A 22,338-nucleotide genomic window follows, 5' to 3' on the forward strand; every position below is an offset into this window, starting at 1 on the left:
TTGAAAAAGTAACCCAAACAAAATTTAAAAGTAAACTTTGCAGTAGGGAAAAAAACAGCAACATACATGATTTTTAATGGGGGAGGGGCTAATTTTCTTAAGTTTCCTGTAAGTCGTTTTTTTTTTTAAACGAAAGAGGCCATTAACCACAATACACAAGCAAGTAAGGATCACAAGACGACAGTTCACAGAAAAGTACCGGTAACTTTCAATTTTAAGACAAACAGATTTTAAGCCTTTGAAAAGATGTTCAATTTCTTTTCTGTTTTTGAGATGGGGCCTAGCTATGGTGCCCAGGATGGCCTCAAACTCAGGATCTGCAGCTTTAGCCTCTCAAGAAGCTGGGAAAATAGGTATAAAAAAAATCTTGCCCAGCTAAAATGCTCAAGTTCATTTATAATAAAAAAAAAATATTGAAATTATTACAATAGGCCATTTTGGCAAAGTACAAAAATTACAATACACAGTATTGAGATGGTGGAAATAAAAACACGTAGGTATAATGTGTTGTTGTTTTTCCAGTACTAGGGATTGAGGCCAGTGGCCAATGAGTACCACTGAATTATGCCCCCAGCCTTTTTAAGTCTAAATTTTGAGACTTCTTGACTCAGCCTCTGGAGTCACTGGAATGATAGGCACACATCATGATGCCTAGTAGGTAAGTATAATTTGGCCTTCTCTGTTGAAATATAAAATGAACCTGGAACCTACAATTTCAGGATTCTGATTTAATTTCCCACATCCACTTAAATATAAGTGTACTAAAAATCAGTACACTTACATTGCAATATTAGTTGAAATAACAACTGACCCAAAACAACTGTTTATCTGCATAAGAAGGGTTAAGTATGCTAGCATACACAAGGGAACTTGATTCAGCTATTAGACAAGATGGGAAGATAGGTTGTATATTTGTTGATCTACATAATGAATTAATTTGTATATTCACAGATTATTTGTGTATTCCCGGATTTCTGACTCACACAGGAGTCAGTGGTACCTGAGGAAAGCAGAGCTGTGGACCTGCATATGTATGTGGGGAGAGTGGGGGGCGAAGTGAAAATGAAAATTTTTGGAGTGCTTTTTGAAAATTCTTTGCCCCTTTGCACCGTTTTACCAACTGCAATTTTGACCAGGTGCCCGCATTATGTGTTCTAAATGTACTTACATTTAAAATCTCTGAAAGACCTATTTTCATTTATATGCTACAAGATATAAACTATGTCCAGTTCTGTTTGATAGCATTAAATCAACTGTTCTTAAATTTTTAAATCAATTTTAACCTCTGTTGAAGTCCAAAGACAAATACCTAATAATACCTACATTTCTAGAATTATTTTAGGAATGCAGATCACATTCAAGGGATAATGCAGGCTTTCTCAACAGAGAGATACCTTTGGAATAAAGCAAGAAATAATCAAGAGAGAATGAGGGTCTGGGGATGTGACTCAAGCGGTAGCACGCTCGCCTGGCACGCATGCGGCCCAGGTTCGATCCTCAGCACCACATACAAACAAAAGATGTTGTGTCCACCGAAAACTAAAAAATAAATATTTAAAAAAATTTTTTTTTCTCTCTCTCTCTCTCTTTCTTACTCTCTTTAAAAAAGAGAGAGAGAGAGAGAGAGAGAGAATGAGGACCATCTCAAGAATGAGAAGCAACCCACCTTTCACTCCCTTTCCTACCAAATATTTTATTCATATACATTTTCCATTATGTTTGAACACATCACATTTCTGCTGTATAAGCAGGTTTTGTCACTAATAATATTGCAGGAATATTGTGATATCTTTATTTTTTTCTTCTACCACTTGAATTTCAAATTCATAAAGCATTTAATGTATGGATGGACTATGATTTACATAACCAGTCTCTTGTTACATTTAAAATGATTTTAAGATGCAAATCTCTGAATACATCTCTAATTATTTTCTTAGAATAATTTCCTGGAAGTAATATTATCAGGTCAAAAAGGAGTGAACCTTTTTAAGATTCTTATTACATATTCAACAGCATTTTCTGACATCATACAATATAAAAAAAATAATATGTTCCAAGGCTGCAGTGACATGATGTGTGTGTTTTGACACTTGTCTCCTGTGGCCATCTTAGCTCACTCATCTCATTACCTTTGCAATAATATGGCAATGCTTTTTAAGCGGATTTTCTATCAAATCATAAATGACATTTAGCAGGGAAAAATGCCTAGGAGGATTAGATATACTTAAATATTTAGATATACTCTATGTATGTATGGTATGTCAAAATACCTTCTACTGTCGTGTATAACTATTTAGAATAAGAAAAAGGGGGGGAGAATAAATAAAAAAATTTTAAAAAAATATCAAGATTTTTAAAAAATCTTTACAGCAGATGCTATAAAGCTTCAGATTTTATTCTAAAATGTTACAAGTGAAAGGCAGTGAGGGAATTCAATGAAGAAAGGCTAATAATCATAATATTTTAATGGCTAAAATTACAAAACAAAAAAAATCTTAAAAGTTAAAAATAACCAAACCTACAAAAGCAGGAGAATTTAATAGATTCACTCTAGCAAAGAGCAGGTCTGAGCCTAAGGAGCCAGGGCTAGAAGTTGAATCAAACCCTCAGGCTTTCATTCCAGAGTCTGGACTCTGCCACTGCCTTACCAGTCAGGATGAGGATGAGGCCTGCTAATCTCATTGAATAACCGTGCAGCATCCCAGCTCCTTAGTGATTTGGACAACTACCTCAAAGTGCAGGGGCAGAGGACAAAACTCACATGACAGAAGTCTGTCTGTCATTCAAAGCTTGAGAATCTCTGAAAGATCTTCTCAGGGCCAAACTCTAAAGGGATACTACTGCTACTGTTTCCAGTTCTGGGTGACCCCCCAGACCATGAGCTCCCTAGAACCTAACAAACTTCCCCTCTGCACACAAACACTACAGACACCAGGGCCCTGAGCCTAGGGTACTAATGAACCAGTAAAGGCAGTCAACCCTCAACAAAATTTATAACTAACCCTGTCATTTGTAAACCAAATGCAATTTATAACTTCACCTGTAAAATGCTTAATCCTTCAAAAGTACACATTTGATTTTTTAAATCTGTGCTCCCTCTTATATCATTTTTCTGGGCTGGTTCGTTTTTGTTAATTTCTTAAAAAGGGTTGAACTGCTAAAAGTGTGTGTGTGTGTGTGTGTGTGTGTGTGTGTGTGTGTGTTGGTGGGTGGGGAACTGTAGCGACCAAATCAGTTCAGATTTAAATTTCAATGTTGGTTTCTTTTCTTTGGCAAGTTTGGCCGGGATAAGGATGAGGCCTACTACAGACAGCTGTACCCAAGTACAAGAACTTTTCAGAAACCCCTAGGACTGCACCAACCTAAGCTGGAAGGGCCTGGGGATCTGGATACTGTGTGGGGCCCTCAGCAAATCCCACAACTCTCATGGCTTCCCCATCAACACTCAATACACGGACCGCCTCCAGGGCCACATGGCCTCCAGATCCCACATTCGGCAGCCCCAGAAAGCTCTAGAACGAAAGACCTTCCTCCCCAAAGCCTAGCCAACCTTACCAGAGGCAAATCCTGGGTCCCTCACAACAGCAGCACCTTCCTCGCAGGTCTCTTCTATGACTGTCTGTGCATCTAAGACGGGAGGCAAAAGCGAATCAAAACCTGAAGGGGCAGAACCTTCTATACTTCCTGCTTGCTGAGTCACAAACACTATAGGAAGAAGGCTGGCTCTGAGCAGCTTGAGTGGCACTGTCTACTTCTCCAGCTGAAAAGAGCAGGCTGGGGTGTATGGAGCACAGCTAGTCAGGAATCCTGGACACCTAACTTTGGTCTGGCTGTGACTTTGGATGAGTCATTTAACTTCCTGAACCCATTTCCTCCCTCCACATGAACAATTTCAACCAAATGATAACCAAGAACACTTTCTCTTCATGTTTCAGAATCTTAAAGATTTTTCTGTGCTAACCAACATGACTTTAATTTTTTCATTCAATAAATATTTCATGAATGCGTTCCAGCACCAGAGAAGGAGTAATGATATCTAGAATATTCCAAAACTGCCTACAAATCAACAAGAAAAGGAAACTCTGTAGTGGGACAATAGGTATGAACATGGAATTCCGGGTTGCAGACACTCAAATAGCGAAAGTGTAGGAAGGCATGCGTAAATACATTGGCAGCCTGCAAAATGCATTTGTCCCTGTTGGTTGGCAAAGGTTTTCAAGTTGGATCAGGCCAGGGATTGGTGGGCAGGTGGGGCTGTGGAAGGTTTAGGGCTTGGTCTGATCGGCATCACATCCCCACCAGCAACTCTTCTGCCATGAATCAACTATGTTCTCATATTGTCCTCAGTATTTGTGAGAGCCGGAAATGTGAATCTGATTTTTATGCATTGTATACGTGCACCCAGTTACCACACCATACCCCAAAAAGGTGTTCAAATATTTGTGTCAATCTGAAAAAATAAAAAGACTTGGCATCGTGTAACAATAAGCACCAGTTTGAAATTGGTACCAGCAAAGTCGATAGAACCGGAAGAGCAGGGTGCTCACTTAAAAAAAAAAAAAAGTAAGAAATGAAATGAGCAAACTAAAATAGGACTAATATCAATATGTGAAGATAATTGTGAACACTTACTGAGTACCTTAGTAGTGCCTGTCAGTATTGTTAGTGGTTGACAGGCCTTATCTCCTTCAATTTTTACAATGCTCTTGGGATGTATTATTTAATTTAATTTAATGATGAGCAAACAGAAGTACAGAGAAATTACTTGCCCAAGGCCACGTAGTTTTAAAAATAGCATACACATTCCAAAACACACTTTGATATAGATTAATTCAGGGACTCATATGAAAAGCATTAGAGAGCTGTCCTGGAAGATCAAGAGGGTGAGAAGGAAGGAGAGGGCTGTGGGTGTCAAAGAGGAGGACTCCAGTCATCTCCAGCCCACAGAATGATTAACTCAGATCCAAACAAAAGAGAAAACAAACATGAGTCGATCAATATAGTTTTCTGCAATTCTCCAAACTGGTTCAGAGACAGTGTCTTGGGCTGAGGCTGGGGAGACTGTGGGGACGGAAGTGCAACAGATTCAAAGAGTGTCAAGGCAGTCACTGTGATTCAGAGGAACCAAGGAGATGTGGACACAGCAGAAAGTGTGTCCCCCGCTGGGCAGGACAGGGGGAGGCCTCTGGGTTTCCAGTAGAAGAAGCCACCACTGCACCAGGCACTCACCTGATCCAACCTTTTCCGGAACCATCCCAGTCACCACGTCCCCCAAACTGCCTAATTCCAAATGCTTCAATATCCAAGACTCATCCACAGGGGAGAAAATCCCCGAAAAACAGACTGGTGGGGGGCGGGGACTCCAGGAAGAAGCTTTCTTTTACTTTCGATCACTCTACCGGCTTGTCTGCCTCCTCCAGCTCCCTTCTTCCTGTTTCTCTGTTCTCCCGTCCAGAATGTACTAGTGAATTTAGCAGGATTTTTAAAAATTACCAGAGATAAAGCAAGGAGCACCTATGAAAGAAAACATTTTCTTCCAGCAGAAGGGCAGACTCTGGTCTTTGGCAAAAGAGAAAGAAAAATTCTCAGTCAAAAGAACCAGAGTCAACTTTACACCCCAAACTGGAAGGACAGAGACGACTGGCTCCAACAGGAAACTTTGAATATTTAAAGGAGCCTGTGCTGATTTCCAGCCTCTCCAGAGGGAAATGACAGCTAATTCAATGCACCCACTGCCAACAAGGAAGCTGGACATACTTTGTTGGCAAGCATTTGCGACTCCGTTTAGTATAAATAAATAAAACGGCAAATTTTATGCTGTTAATTCTTTGCAGTGAGTCCAGGGGTGGGATTTTCCCTCTGTGCCCTGGTCCAAATCTCAGCCTGAAATCATTGACCAGCCTCTTCCCCAAGATCATATCTCAGGGGCTCTTCTTAAAGGATCAAAGCTGGTCTGTAGCTGAAACGTGGGAAAATTGTACACTCGCTAAAAGGAGAAGGGGTTCTGGCCCAGTATGGACAATACTAGAGTCCCTGGCTATGTTCTCAGAAATTGTAGCTCATGTGATTGTCGAGGTGAGCCTGGAATAGAAGTCATGTGAGTGTGATCTGGCCTAGTCCCTGAGCCCCACACCCTCTCTTTGCCACTCTCAACCTGTTTCCTGTTTGAATTTTTCCTTTTGCCTTCAAATTGTGTACATTTTTATAAACAAGGCAGTAACACTGGAGCCACAGCTGTACACTGCATCCCTTTTTGTGAACTGTGACTGAGTCTCACAGTAGTGCAGGGGATTATTCTCCCATATTATAGATGACAAAACTGAGGCTCAGTCACATGGATTGAAACACCATCCCAAGACAAGGCTTTTCCCACTATCTGATAGAACTTGAGCACTTTAGCACTCCAGGGGTGGAGGAGGTGTAGACCTAACCTTCCTCTCTCTCTCTTCCAGACTTCCAAATTGCCAAATTCATTAACCACCTTCATAGGTGCCATCTTGTTCCTATGAAAGTTGTGGTCAAGTGGAACATCTGGGAAAAGGGATGTGAGATGCACCACGGGGGCTCTCCTGGCCCCGGCACTAGAGGCTTCTGTTCTCCTATACTCCATCCCGCCTTACATGAACTTCTGACTTCCACTCATACACTTTGCCACCTATAGGGACTTTTGGCTGGTTGACCCTTTGGTAAATAATGACATTTATACTCTCAGCACTATTAGAGTATTTCTTTTATAAAAGTCATGTTGTCACCTGCCTTTCACCTACCAATGAAGATGCACATGTAGGTATTAGTAAGAGATTTCCAAGAATTCAAATATCCCCATTCATTGAGCACATGGCACTATACCAAGTAAGATGGTGTTGTGGTTTAGATGTGGGGTGTCCCTCTAAAGTTCATGTGTGAGACAAGGCAAGAAGGTTTAGAAGTGAACTGATTGGGTTATGAAAGCCTTAACCCAATCAGTGTGTTAATCCCCCGACAGGAATTAACTGAGTGGTGACTGTAGGCAAGTAGGGGTAGCTGGAGGAGGTGGGTCATTGGAGGCATGCCTTTGGGGGATATATATATATATATGTATATATATATATATATATATATATATACATATATATATATATATATATATATATATACATATATATATATATATTTTTTTAATATTTTTTTAGATGTGGATGAACCTTTATTTTATTTATTTATTTATATGTGGTGCTGAGACTCGAACCCAGTGCCTCACACATGCTAGGCAAGCACTCTGCCACTGAGCCACAACCCCAGCCTTGGGGTATATGTTTTTTGAGCTGAGCTTAGTTTCTCTCTCTCTCTCTCTCTCTCTCTCTCTCTCTCTCTCTCTCTCTCTCTCTCTCTCCTTCTTGGTGACCACATCCCCAGCTGCTTTTCTCTGCCACACCTTTCTACCAAGATGTTTTGCCTTGTCTTGGGCCCCGAGGAATTGAGTCAACCATCTGTGGGCTGAGACTTCTGAAACTGTGAGCCCTAAAACAAACTTTTCCTCCTTAAAATTGTTCTTGTCACGTCTTTTGGTCACAGCAATAAAGAAGCTGACTAAAACAGATTGGGAACCCCAAATAGGCAGATAATCAATCTCATTCTCAGATTGATTGCCAGGTATGATATTGCTAACTCTGCTCACATGAACATGTGCTTCAAGCATATGTTGAGATAATTGAATCAGAAAGTGTCCTGCACAATTTGTCTTTGACCCTCACTGAGATTGTTAATAGTACTACTTTAGCTTCAAAGGCATGACAGAGCCTCAAATTCCTCAAATAATATTAGAAAAATGCATAGCCTTTCTGCTGGCCAAGGAGAGGGCTATTTAATTGGCAATGACTCATTTTGTACCTGGATCAACAAGCTTGCCAAAGTAAAACCATTGACAGGCTTAGGAAAAATTCTCTCTCTAAAGTAGACCTAGTGGATTACCTTTTCTTGGCTTGTCCATGTTGGAGCTCAGGGTTATGCTGTATCCTCCAGGGAGGCTTTATCATGCTGCTTGGAGTGATCTTGATCATGACCCCGGTCTGTTGTGACCTCAGACTATTAACCTGATTCAGCACACAGGCCCTCAAAGACCAACCCATTTGGATCCATGAATTGTGGAGATGATTACAGGATTTTTCTACCACAGTGTCTTAAAAGGATCCATGATAGAATAATCTATGTTCCTCTTATGAGTTTCAAAAAATCAAAAGATGAAGTTGAGGAGTCTGGTTTCAGGACCAAATCCTATGTTGGAATATTTCTGGCCTGACTATAGGCAATTACAAAGGCTTTACCTGGCAGGCCTCCCAAGGGAAAACTACCCTCCCCACACAAGACTCAGTGCAGAGGCAGTGGGTGGCAGTGTCTGAAGGGAGGCCCAGCCAGGAAACTTCTGTTCTCCTCAAGTTGACCACAGCTTATGAGTGTTCAATGAACTTCAAATCCTCTAACTCGTTGGAGTGTGATGATTTTTATCAAGTTAGGACTTTTCCTTTGGAACCAGGCTCAGTGTCACACACCAGGATTCCAGCTTCTTGGGAGACTGAAGCAAGAGGATGACAAGTTCATAGTCAGTCTTGGCAACTTAATGAGACCATATCTCAAAATAAAAAATAAAAAGGACTAGTGATGTTGCTCATGGTAGAGTGCCCCTGAGTTCGGTATCCAGTCCTAAAAAGAAAAAAAAATTACAGAAGAGGCATTACATTATTCAAAAAAATTTCAGGTTTTATGGAGATGATTATAGGATTTTTCTGCAACAGTGTCTTAAAAAGAAATTATTTATGTTGTGCTTGTGGATTCAGGAGTATGTGCATCTTGCAAACTGAATTGGGATCTGGCTATAAATATAACCAGCCCATGTGGAAGAATAGAACATTCTGAACCACTTTTATTTTAGAATGCTGCCTGATTATAGAATTGCAAACAAAGCCAATTAAAAATTGAGTTAGAAATTTTTTTTCTGTCTTCTGTCTACCTCAATACAGAAAATTTCCTGAGTGTAAATTGATCAAAAATTTCTTTTTATTACTTATTAAATGGAAATGCAATTTGACCTTTTTATGTATATGAATTCTTTTTCATCATTTTATAAATTTTATTTTATGGTGGTAAGAACATTTAAAAGAAATGTAACCCCTTAATAAAAATTTTCAGTGTACAATACAGTACTGTGGATGATTCTGTACAATGTTGTACAGAAAATCTCTAGAACATACTTATTTTGTTTAACTGAAGCTTTATGACCATTTCACCCACTCCCCAGCTCCATTTTTCAATTGCATAAGTTTAGCTATTTTAGATAGCACATATGAGCAGAATCATGCAGTATTTGTCTCTGTGACTGGCACATTCACTTAGCACAATGTCTTCAAGGTTCATTCTTGTTGTCACAAATGGCAGAATGTCCTTCCTTTTTAAGACTAAATGATATTCCATTTTCTTTATTGTGCTCGTTCATATCTTGGTGGGAATTTATGTTGCTTCCACAACTTGGCAATTGTGAATAGTACTTCTCTGAATAGGGGAGTGTGATATACTTTTTTTAATGCTAGGGATTGAACCAAGAGCCTTGTACATGCCAGGCAAGTGCTCTAATATGGAGCCATATCACTGGCCCTTGTAATATACTTTAAAATCAGGGGGTGTAATACCTCTCTAACTTTATTCTTCTTCCTCAAGATTATTATTAGCTTGAGAAAATCAAAGATGGTGGAATAGAGGAGGTCATGTTCCTGGCTGCCCTGTGGCATGAAATCAAGAAAGCAGACAGGCAGCTTCTCTGCAAGGTGGGTGAACAAAATAAAAGTGGGATGGGGGGGTACTTACTGGAATTTAAAACTGGACATTCAAAGCAGACAGGGGACATAGGGGGTTGTTTATAATTGAATAAGGAAAAATTCCCAGAGGCACAGCTGCTGCCACAGCCAGCAGGAAGCTCCAGCCAGAGAGGTCCCTCCATGAGCATAGTAGAGAGATAAGGGAATTAAAGGAACCCACATTTTAGGGAGGCTTGAGGCATGTCTGGGTACAGAGCGTTTAAAGACCAAGGTCGTTGCCCAACAAACCTGATGGATTTGATGCAGGATGTTCGTGGGTGGGGAAAAAAGCCTCCATCTCTCCAGGCAGCATGTGGAGGACAACGGAAGAAACAATTTTGCAGCTGTGTTGTGGGGACCAGCAACAGAGGAAGCCAATTCCTGGCAAACCTGAGTTTAGTCTGAAATATAGGCCCAGTGAACACACGCAGCATGACCTAGACTGTGCTTAAGTGACCAGAAAAAAAAAATCAAACATGGAGAGGGGTTTACATAGGGGACAACTGGTTGCAGAAACCCACTCAGCTCTACCTCTCCCCCTTCAATCCGACTACTTGCAGAACTGGCTGGGAGAGACACATCTGGCCAGGAACCTGGAAGGGCAGGCGCAGAGGAAATTGGAGACTGAAAATGAGACAAGGAAACATGAGGTCTGCAGGTAACCTAGGAAACTAAGAATTGGTTCCCCTACCACACGAGTGGACCCCAAGGGGAAATCCCTGGGGTAAAGTCTTCCAATGTGGACCAGCAAGTAGTGGGTGCTGGAGATGTGCTGATATAAAATCTCCAGACCAAATAGCATTCAGCAAAGAGGCTGGAGCCCATCAAGCTTAAACCTGGCCTCCAGGAACTCTCACTCTAGCATTCCAGACGGTGGAGCATCACACTCCAGAAGACCCCACCTAACACTGCTAAGAAGAAAAGCTGAGAATATTTTGAACTCCAACAGAAAGAATTCTTTAACTTTTCATCAATATTTTTTAAATTTTTTTTCACTGATTAGTTGTGACCTTAATTGTACATGGATATTTGTAAATTTTCCTTTTGTCCCCGCTCTCCTCATCTCTAGCATTTGTGAAGCCAGTTATTTTACATGTTTTAGTTTTTTTGTGAACTAGGGTGTTTGATTAATTTATTTTAGTTTTATTTGGTATTCTTTTATTAAAATTTTTTTAGTTATACATGGACATAATATCTTTAGTTTATTTATTTTTATATGGTGCTGAGGATCAAACCCAGTGCTTCACATGTGTGAGGCAAGGGCTCTGCCACTGAGCAACAACCCCAGCCCCTTGTTTTTATTCTTTTACTTTCAACTTTTTAAAAATTTCTGCTTTATATATATATGTCTTTATCCTACCTGTTTCCCTTGATTCTCTCTTCTTCTGCTAACAGCCAATATCGATTGTTCTCTCTTTCACTCTTACTTTAATCTTTTACTTCTGTCTTTTCACCTCCTCCTTCATAATCATCACATCCTATATCACTTCTGTTCTCTCCCTATCCACCATTTTTTTTGAAATTTTTGCAAACTTGCTGTTTATGTTATAGGCAATAACTGATCATATCATTTATTTATTGTGATAATTAACATTGTATACATCATTGTAGGAACTATTTAGTTTAATGCTGTAAATTGTTTGAGCTGGTTGTTGTTATCATTTGTCTCCCCCTAAACAGGGAGGTACTGGAAACCTTCAGGAACATGATAAGTCCACAGGGTAGAAACTGTGTTAGATAGGTAGATACACAAACATCAAGAAGGAAGGGAACAAATTGCCCCAAGCAAACCAAGATACTCCAATAACAGAATCCATTGACACTAAAGTGGAAGAAATGTCAGAGAAGGAGTTTAGAATGTACATAGTTAAACTGATCTTCAAAGTAAAGGATGATGTAAGAGAGCAAATACAGGTAGCAAAACATCACTTCAATAAAGAGAGAATCTGAAAAAAAGAAAAAAAAATCCTTGAAATGAAGGAAACAATTAAATAAACCAAATTTAAAATTAAAGTGAATGCATCACCAACAGATAAGACCACTTGGAAGACAGAACCTCAGGCAATGAAGACAAGAATATATAATCTTGAAAACAGAGTTGACCATGAGAGAAGAGGTTAAGAAACCATGAACAGAACTGTCATGATACATGACTAAATCAGCCAGGCTCACTCCAGTGAACTGGGCTGGCATGAAAAAATCATACAAAGAGAAAATAGCTTTTTCTTTGGATTCTGTGACAGCTCCTCTGCCCCGGCTTCCACAGAGTGGACAAGGCAGGCAGGAAAGAGAGAGATGTACACCTTGAACCTTGGTTTTATTAGGCGAGGCTGTTTGAAAGAACATTCCATCCATATAAGGCAAAAGAGGTAATGTTACAAGGGGCAGCCCACTCCCAAAGCTGTGCTCCTCTGCTGAGCAGAGATGGGGATCCACCTGCTTCCAGGTGAAGGAAGCCAGTCTCCACATTTCCATCACTCAAAGCTAGGGGTGCTCAGCTCCTATGTGGCAGCTCCTGACACAGAATTTCCAAGGACTAAGGGATAACGTGAAAAGACTAAATTAAAGGTTTATCCAGATAGATAAAGGTGCAGAGATACAAACCAAAGAAATGCACAATCTTTTCAATTAAATAATATCAGAAAATTTCCAATCGAAAGAATGAAATGAAAAATCAAATACAAGAGGTTTATAGGACCCCAAATGTGCAAAATTACAACAGACCCACATCAAGTCACATTATAATAAAAATGTCTAGCATACAGAATAAGGATAGATTTTTAAAGGCTGCAAGAGAAAAGCATCAGATTACATGTAAGGGAAAACCAAAAAGGATCTCAGCTGATTTGTCAACCCAGACCCTCAAAGATAGGAGATCCTGGAATAACATATTCCAAGAGTCTGAAAGAAAATGAATGCCAACCAAGAATCCTATATCCAGCAAAATCAAGCTTCAGATTTAAAGGTAAAATAAAAACCTTCCATGTTAAACAAAAATTAAAAGAATTTGCAATCAGAAAGGTTGCACTTCAAAATATTCTCAACAAAATATTCATGAAGATGAAATGGGGAAAAAAAGTGACAAGTATAACTACACTAAAGGAATAATTAGTCAAAGGAGAAACTAATTCAAAATAAAAACTAGAAATGACCAGGAATGCAAATCATCTCAATAATAACCTTGGATTTACCTTCAGAAATAACTGACCACTAGAATTTTCTTCCCTATCTTGATAAGGAGCAAGAATTGAGGGTGAGCTATTAGTGAGTTTTTTTTTTAATCACATTAGACTACAACTAAGGATATACTATAATTTTCAGAATAACATTGTATAAGTCAAATAAAGAGAAACAGTGTACCTCTTGTGTTTATTTCCTAAATTTGTTTTGTCAAAGCTATGCTTACATTATTTTCTTTTCACAAAAAGTAAATTTACTGTATTATCTTGGACGTGTCTACCAATCAAAGATAAATATTTATAATAAACAATTGTGAATGAGAAAAAAAATAATAATAATAATAATAATAACCTTGGACATTAATGTCCTGAATTCATCAATCCAAAAGCATAGACTAGCATATTGGGTTAAAAAACAAGACCCAAAAATATGCTGTCACCAAGAGACTCACCTCATATGAAAAGACATCCACAGACTGGAGATGAAAGGATGGGAAAAAATATATCACTCACATGGATTATGTAAACAAGCAGCAGTTTCTATCCTCATATTAGAAAAAGTTGACTTCAAGCCAAAGTTAATCAAAAGGGACAAAGAAGGGCTTTCATACTTCTTAAAGAAATTATACATCAACAAAAATAGCAATAATGAATATTATGCCCCCCAAAATGGAGCATCTACAAACATTAAACAAACTCTTCTCAATTTCAAGAATCAAATAGACAACAAGACAATAATACTGGATGACTTTGACACACACCACTCTCACCATTGGATAGATCTTAACACAATCAATAATTCAGATTTAATGAACATATATAGAGTATTTCATCTATCAATGAGTGAATACACTTTCTTTTTTTTTTAAATTTAATTTTATTTTTTTAAGAGAGAGAGAGACAGAGAGAGAGAGAATTTTAATATTTATTTTTTAGTTTCCGGCGGACACAACATCTTCGTTTTGTATGTGGTGCTGAGGATCGAACCCCGGGCCGCACGCATGCCAGGCGAGCGCGCTACCGCTTGAGCCACATCCCCAGCCCTGAATACACTTTCTTTTCACCAGTACATGGATCCTTCTCCAAAATAGACTATATCTTATGTCATAAAGCAACTCTTAGCAAACACACACACACATACACACACACAAAAAAACAGAGATAATAACCTGTATCCTATCAGATCATATTGGAATGAAATTAGAAGTCAACAGTAAAATAAAAAATAGAGGGGCTGGGGTTATGGCTCAGTGGTAGAGCACTTGCCTTGCATATGCAAGGCCCTAGGTTTGATCCTCAGCACTACATAAAAATAAATAAATAAAATAAAGATATTGTGTCCATCTACAACTAAAAAAATAAATATTTTTAAAAAATAGAAGCTTCTCTAACACCTGGAGACTAAATAATACACTATAGAATGGTGAATTGATAACAGAAGAAATCAGCATGAAAAAAAAAAATACTTAGAGGTAAATAGTGATACCAAAATCTCTGGGACACCATGAAGGCTATGCTAAAAGGAAAGTTCATTGCATTGAGCTCATTCATTAAAAGAATAGAAAGTCAACAAATAAAAGTCCTAACACTACATCTTAAAGCCCTAGAAAAAGAACAAGTCAGCACCAAAAGCGGTACAAGACGGGACATAATTAAAATAAGAGTTGAAATTGAAACAAAAGAAACAATTGAAAAATTGATAAAACAAAAAGTTGGTTCTTTGAAAATATAAATAAAATTGATAAACCTTAGCCATGCTTAATGAAACAAAGGAGAGAGAAAACTGAATGAAATTATTAAAATTCATAAGGAATATCATGACAGACACTACTGAAATACAGAAGAAAATTAGAAACTATTTTGAAAATTTATATTCCAATAAAATATAAAATCTTGAAGATATTGACAAAATTTCTAGAAATGTATGATCTACCCAAACTGAACCAGGAGGACAAACACAATTTAAACAGATCAATTTCAAGCAATGAAACAGAAGACACCATCAAAAGTCTACAAACCAAGAAAAACCCAGGACCAGATGGATTCTCAGCTGAGTTCTACAAGTCCTTTAAAGAAGAGTTCACACCAATACTCCTCAAATTATTACATGAAGTAGAAAAGAAAGGAACTCTTTCAAAAAGATTCTATGGGGCTAGTATCACCCTGATACCAAAACCAGACAAAGGCATATCAAGGAAAGAAAACTGTAGATCAATATCTTGGATGAACATAGATGCAAAAATTCTCAATGAAAGCCTAGAAAGTTGCATACAAAAACATATTTAAAAGAAAGTGTACCACAATCAAATGGGGTTCATCCCAGGGATGCAAGTTTTGTTCAACATATGGAAATCAATAAATGTAATTCATTACATCAATAGACTTAAAGACAAGAATCATATGATCATCTCAATAAATGCAGAAAAAGCATTTGACAAAATACAACACTGGTTCATGTTTAAAACACTAGAAAAAAACAGAAATAGTAGGATCATACTCAACATGTAAAAGCTATATATGATAAATCCAAGGCCAACATCATTCTAAATGAAGAAAAATTGAAAGCATTTTCTCTAAGAACTGGAAGAAGACAAGGATGCCCTCTTTCCCTACTTTTATTCAACATCATCCTTGAAACTCTAGCCAGAAAATTACACAGAAGAAAGAAATTAAAGAGATACAAATAGGAAAAGAAGAACTCAAACTCACTATTTGCTGATGACATGATTCTATATTTAGAATATCCAAAAACTTCACCAGAGACATTTTGGAACTAATAAATGAATTCAGCAAAGTACCATAATCATACCATAAATCAAATGCATTCCTATATATCAGAGATGAATTCATTGAAAGAGAAGCTAAGAAAACTACCCCATTCACCATAGCCTCAAAAAATAAAATAAAATATTTGGGAACCAGTCTAACAAAAGAAGTAAAGATCTTTACAATGAAAACTACAGAACACTAAAGAAAGAAATTGAAGAAGACTTTAGAAGGTGGAAAGATCTCCCATGCTCTTGGATAGGCAGAATTAACATTGTCAAAATGGCCATACTACCAAAACTGTTATACAGATTTAATGCAATTCTTATTAAATCCCAATGACATTCTTCAGAGGAATTATAAAAGCAATCATGAAATATATTTGGAAAAATAAAAGGTCCAGAACAGCCAAAGCAATCCTTACCAAGAAGAGTGAAGCAAGAGGCATCACAATACCAGACCTTACTATACTACAGAGCAATAGTAACAAAATTGGCACCCTAGATGGGACCTGAAAGCAGCCTTTGATCCAGCTTTCTTGGGCAGATCTCACTCCAAGCAACCCCACTACCATTATGAGGATGTAAGACAGACTTTTTGAGAGCTGACTGCTGGAAAGGTAGGAGAAGGTTTAGTGTGCTTCAGGTAGAACCAGAGGAGCTATTCCCGTGAGTAAAGGGAAGAATTGAGGGACCATCCCAGTAGCTATAGTTAGCTCTGCCAGTTAAAGTTATTTGAACTTTTGTGTACTGATATGAAGCAAAGTCTGAAACATTGATCTGCTCTTATCAAGATAATTTTCTTGTATTTGTTAGGTTTTATTACTTGGTGGAAACTAAGTCTTAGAGGAATTAGGGTTTGTAACTGTTTAAAGTCTTAAATGATTAGTTTGTAAATGGTTAAAAAAAACCCAAACAGTTTTTTAGGTTATAACAATATAGTTGACACCCAAAATATATGCAACTAGGTATATGTATGTATCTGAGAAATGTATCTGTCTAAGCCTTGTCTAAGTGTTATGTAAAAGTTTATAAAATGAAAGTTTATGTAAGTTTACTGGCAAAATAACAAATAAGTACTCTCTTTTATAAATTATATCTGACATAGAAGGGCCACAACATCATATGAAGACCCGCCTTATATCCATTTGCTTCGACTAAGTCAATTTCTGATCATTAACACTGTTTACTAATGTACAAGAAATTTAAGGCTATCCTTTGGTTTTTGTTAACCCATGCAAACCTGTATTCTAAATTATACTTTAAACTTAGTTAAATGTGAAGTTTAGGAGAGTACTTTGCCAAGTTGGTGTTAAATTTAGTTCAAACTAAAATTATCTATAGCAAAAGTCTTGGATTTGTATATAAATAATAAATTTGGTTAGTATTTATTCATGTCATTTGATGTTTCATAGCTGGATAAAGTAACTAACCTGTTGTCAATAAATTATATATACAATTTTGTGTTACTCTTCATACTGGATTTGGACATTAAATACATTTTTGGAAGATAATATGGGGATCCTGATCTGTTTAAAGGTGACACTGTAAAAGATGGAAACATTTGGCCCCTTTTTTCACAAAAAAGGAATTCAAAAGCTCTCTTAGGCCTGAGTGTGGTGGTGCATGCTTGTAATCCCAGTGACTCAGGGGGCTGAGACAGGAGAATCTTGAGTACAAAGGCAGCCTCAGCAATTTAGCAAGAAACTAAGCAACTCAGTGAGACCCTGTTTCTAAAAAATATACATAACAGGGCTAGGGATGTGGCTCAGTGGTCAAGTGCCCCTGAGTTCCATCCCTCCCCTAGCATTCCTTTGATTCATGTTTCAGATGTAATGCTGTATTTTTTAAAGAGCCCTGCCATACCTCATGTAAGTCTCTGCCTCCCACCTTATCCCATGTTAAAATGGCTCCAAAATAGGCTAGACTTCAGCTCATTTAAAGTTGTGTTCAATGATTGATTTTTAGTATAAAGATAACTGTGATCTCAAACAGGGAATATAATATATAACTAAAAAAGTCTCAAGATTATAAAAGTCATTTTTCTTGGTTCAGAGCTATTACACAAACTTATGTTTTTGATCTGTTAATTTCATTTTCTGTATTTTCCTTATAAACTTTATAACTGTTACCTGTTAGTGCTTTGCAGAGGTACTGAAGGGAAAGCGAGGAAAGAGAGATAAGTAAGAAAGAAAGGAAAGACAAAGACCAGGCAGAGATACACACGAGAGTCTATTTGTCAAAGCCGACAAATAAAGGCCATATCTCTATAGCAGAGAGAGGTAAAACAGACTTGGGTTCTGTGACTTTTATGGGGCAGGCTCAGAAATCAGAGGTGGGCGGGTCCTAATGAGGCTGCTTAGGGGTTGGGTTGGTATGAAGGAGTATGAGCTTTTCTCAGAAATGCCCTTGGGTGGGAAAGCAAAACATTTTCCTTAAAATGGTGGCTATCACTTAATATGGCCATCCAGATGCTAAGCAAGGACTTTATAGGTATTGCTTCTAAACAAACAAACAACAACAACAACAACAAAAAACCTGGGTTAATTTGAGATACTAAGCCATCACCTACAGGACAGATATTATATAATGCTGACTTCCAGTACTAATACTAACCCCAATTAAATGAAAAGGATTATAGATATTGAAGTTATAACCTGTTACTACCTCTTTAAGACTGGTGAAATTGGCTTGCTGGGTATTTAAAACCAAAAACTTGGAGACTAAAGTCAAGTTAGTAAATGGGACAAGGAAAAATCAGTCAACATTTCAGCCCTTACCTTTTAAGGTCATCCAGGACTCAAAGAAAGACATGAACTCTCTCTCTGAGCCCTACAACTCTGGTGAGTTACCTGATCTGCTGCTTAGGGAGATTGAGAGGATCCTAGAGAACAGGATGTCAAACAGTGCACATTCTGCAAAGAGGAGGGTCACTGGAGACAGAAATGTCCTGATGCTTCTAAGAGAAGCTACATATGGTCAGCCTGACCCCAATCCATCCTGGCAGGTGGCATCACTGGCAGAGAAAAGCTAAAGGAGCCAGAAGCCTTTGCACATGTCTTCAAGAGTGATCTCTGAGGAATCTTAGCTGAAGAGTACATAGGAACAAGGTGAGTTTTGACCAACTGCGGGGGAGGTGGTGGGGGCGGGGTGGGGGGGACACAACTCATTAAGCTTCCCTTTGTGTCAATGAAACCAAACACGATTCTTATAACAAGTTCCATTCGTGGTTTGTCTGTTTAACATTTAATAGTACTGGAGAGGCCACAGGTGAGTAATGGAGACCCATCAACTCATGGCTTCTATCAGTTTATTCTTTAATTTTTCTCACCAAATTTTTGACTTAGAGCATAACCAAAGACCTCATCCATTCACCCTATGTTGAGGTTCAAGGAATTGGAGTTTATTGATTAAACCTTGGGTTGGGTTAGAAGGGAGAAGGGAAGGGGAAAGAAGAAGTGGGAAAAGGAAAAAGCAAAAAGTTCTATGTTCAGTCATTTACTGCCCTTGGTTTTCTTTTGTTGTTGTTGTTGTTGTTGTTTATTTGTTTGTTTGGGGGGAGTACTGGGGATTGAACTCAGGGGCACTCGACCACTGGTCACATCCTCAGCCCTATTGTGTATTTTATTTAGAGACATGATCTCATGAGTTGCTTAGTGCCTTGCTAAATTGCTGAGGCTAGCTTTGAACTCATGATCCACCTGCCTCAGCTTCCTGAGCCACTGGGATTACAGGCACATGCCACCATGCCCTCCTTTTTAAATAAGTTTGGCAGATTTGCATTCCAGCTCAGTTGCACCACCTAGGTCATATGGCCTTGGCCACCCTGACGTATACCCAGGTCCCTTCCCTTGCCCCCCAGGATATTAGTTTCAGGCTGTTGATAGGTTGACTTGAGGAATCAAATAAGCCAAACTTGCCGCCCGTAATTTCTCAGCTAGGTCTGAGTACTGCCCCAGCTCCTGTGACAGTAACAATATGTAGATAGGATAAAGTTAGTCTTTACTGGTAGGCCAGTGTGTGCAAAGGAGGTGTCCCCTTTATAGTTAGATTTTAAAGTAAATTTTCACCATTAATTTTTGGTGCTGTTTTCTTAGATCCTCTGAGAGCATTTTTTATTTTCACTTTAAATTCAATGGTTTTCTCTGCATTTCTTGAAATATATTTAAAGGGAAATAGTAATCACCAATAATTTTTTTAAAAAAGATATCACACTTTAAACTGGATTGAGTCTTTAAAGCAATGCCTATTTGTATTTTTCCCCCTAATGGAACAGATTCTGCAGTAAATTACCAAGTTGAGAACTGAAATATTTTCTTGCACCAGTATTGCCTAGAAAAGAAAATAAATAAAACCAAGAAAATTTAGTAGTAATAACTTAGAGTAATTATATTTGTTGGTAAATATCTCAACAAATTGAAATCTTGAATTTGTGTGTGTGTGTGTGTGTGTGCGCGCGCGCGCGCGCGCACCTGCGAGAGAGAGAGAGAGAGAGAGAGAGAGAGAGAGAGAGAGAGAGGGAGAGAGCGCTCACGCGCGCAAGCACTTTGGATTGTGGTTCCTGTTTTCTTTTCTTTTGGAGATACTTGTAATTATAATATACACTGTGGGCACATAAAGTTTTTTCTTCTCTCTCTCTGGTTGTTTTTGTTTTTTAGTAGACCAACAGCACAAACCACAAGGTCTTTGTTTCCTGAGCATGAAGCTGTTGCCATTTTGTTCCTTTTTTCCTTTGTGTGGTCAACTTTCACAGACTATAAAGGAAATCCATTTGTGAAGGTGGAGCAGAGTTAAATCCGCTTTTAACTGAGATGTGAGTTTCTTGGTTATGTGTCCCAGGGCTCCAGATTTTTTTAGAAGCCACATCAGGTTAAACATTAACTGGTTTGGGTTAAAAACAAATATATTAACATAATTCACATACCTTCCAAGTAAGCAGCTTTTTTTTTTTTTTTTTTTTAAGGTCGGGTTGCCTCAGGAAGAGTCTGGGAGATCAAATCTTGAAAACAATCAACTTACGTATTTTAAAAGAACCTGCCTCAAAAGAGAAAATGTGCTCAAGCTATGAAAAGAGATTATATTTTTTAAAAAGTATAGACATAAAATTTACTGGTAGTAAAAGATAAAGCCAAGAAACAAGCTATTCTTTTATTACCCAGTTCTATCTGCTCCTGTATTTTATATAACATTTTGGTAAAAGTGGGAGTTGGTTCCCTTTTCCCAACCTGAAAATTCTATCTTACAATAAAGGATCTATTTATCCTTGTGTTTACAAACTGTATTAGTTGTTTTGTTTTTGTCTTTGTTGGCATTTTTTTTCAGGTCATTTTGCTTCAATAACAGAGACAATTATTATCAAATAATTTGTCTTCACCTTTTTGTGTATTTGTAGTGATTTAGTATTAGAGAAGTCCATCGTTTCTGTCATATTTCTGATCTCTGTTGGTGCTCATTTAAGAAAATAAAGTTTTCAAGTATTAAAAAAAAAAGCATTGGGGATAATTGTTGGAATCTATGCTGTGCAGATGTTGGGAACATACCAAGGCCTGTGACTTTCTATTTGGCTGTGCTTTTAGATCCTAAGTCTGAATTCTTTGTAAAGTCCATTTAGGTTTACCCCATTTCCATTTCTCTGCCACTCTGGGACAAAGCAGTGGATTAGAATGCTTAACATCATAGGGTTTCTTTACATTTGGGAAAAAGAAAAAAATCCTTATTTGGGGACCATTACCCTCACTGTCTGACAATTAACCAGCGTATATTAATGGGGGTGGGGAATGAAAGCTGCCAGTGACAAGGAACAGGGCAATGGGGTCCAGTACTATTAAATTATAACCTGGGAACACAATAGCCTCCCCTTTTAAGATTTAACAGGATGTCACATTAGGCGGGGGATACTTCTGGGAGCAGCCCTACTGTTGCCCACAGAGCTAAAATAAAAGTGCTTTCCAGAGTCCCCAAGTATGCAAGCACCTGGGTCCTGGCCCTGCTGACTTCTGCAGAGAGAGGCCGCTAACATTCTCTGTATGGTCAGTATAAAGCAGAAAGGGATGTGTGAGATCAGGAACCACAGAACAAGAATGAGGCACCAAAGGAAGGTTATTGGGGAGCGCTCGTGGGCGAGGTTCACCGGTCTGCGAAAGGGTGAGGGCTGGGGAAGTCTCAGGCAGGAAAGTCAAGAACAATGCTAATAAGGGAAACTGGAGGTAGGAGGGCCTAGGCCACCTAAATTGCAGCTATGGACAGCAGGGTGGCCAGGCCAAGTTTAGGGGGATTGTGTCTGTCGTGGGTTCGTCAGGGCTGATTGAATTGACAGGGCGATTGCTTCCCCTTGTGGCAGCCCATGGTGGTTGAGGTCTGTTGCCATGTCAGCTTCTGATTGACCATTTCAGGTCTCTTCAGCCAGGTGGAAAGTGTCCACCCACAGCCGCCATGAAAGGGGAGGGGGAAGGGAAACCTGCCAACCTAACAGTCAATGTGACCTTTATTAGACAGAGTATCTATCTATCTATATCTATATCTATATCTATCTATCTATCTATGATATGTATGTGTGTGTGTGTATAT

At 38.4% G+C, this 22,338-nt stretch overlaps 1 protein-coding gene and 1 long non-coding RNA gene across 2 annotated transcripts in view; one reads left to right on the forward strand and one right to left on the reverse strand.

Moving 5' to 3' along the window:
* The window catches only part of Casp8 (caspase 8), a 43,947-nt gene extending 38,594 nt beyond the window's left edge, over positions 1–5,353 (reverse strand). Inside the window, exons 1-2 of the mRNA XM_027941791.3 lie at positions 5,230–5,353; positions 3,556–3,627 (exon numbers count right to left, since the gene is read on the reverse strand). Of these exons, the coding sequence (XP_027797592.2) occupies positions 3,556–3,627; positions 5,230–5,254 (97 nt within the window). The 5' untranslated portion in view covers positions 5,255–5,353. The remainder of the gene's footprint in view (positions 1–3,555; positions 3,628–5,229) is intronic.
* Positions 531–4,015, forward strand: LOC139707640 (uncharacterized). The gene is made up of 3 exons (XR_011709080.1): positions 531–658; positions 952–1,031; positions 3,278–4,015. It is a non-coding gene; the product is annotated as an uncharacterized lncRNA (long non-coding RNA).
* Positions 5,354–22,338: the final 16,985 nt, after the last annotated feature.

This window comes from Marmota flaviventris, chromosome 11 (assembly GCF_047511675.1).
Source record: "Marmota flaviventris isolate mMarFla1 chromosome 11, mMarFla1.hap1, whole genome shotgun sequence".
Classification (NCBI taxonomy): Eukaryota; Metazoa; Chordata; class Mammalia; order Rodentia; family Sciuridae; genus Marmota; species Marmota flaviventris.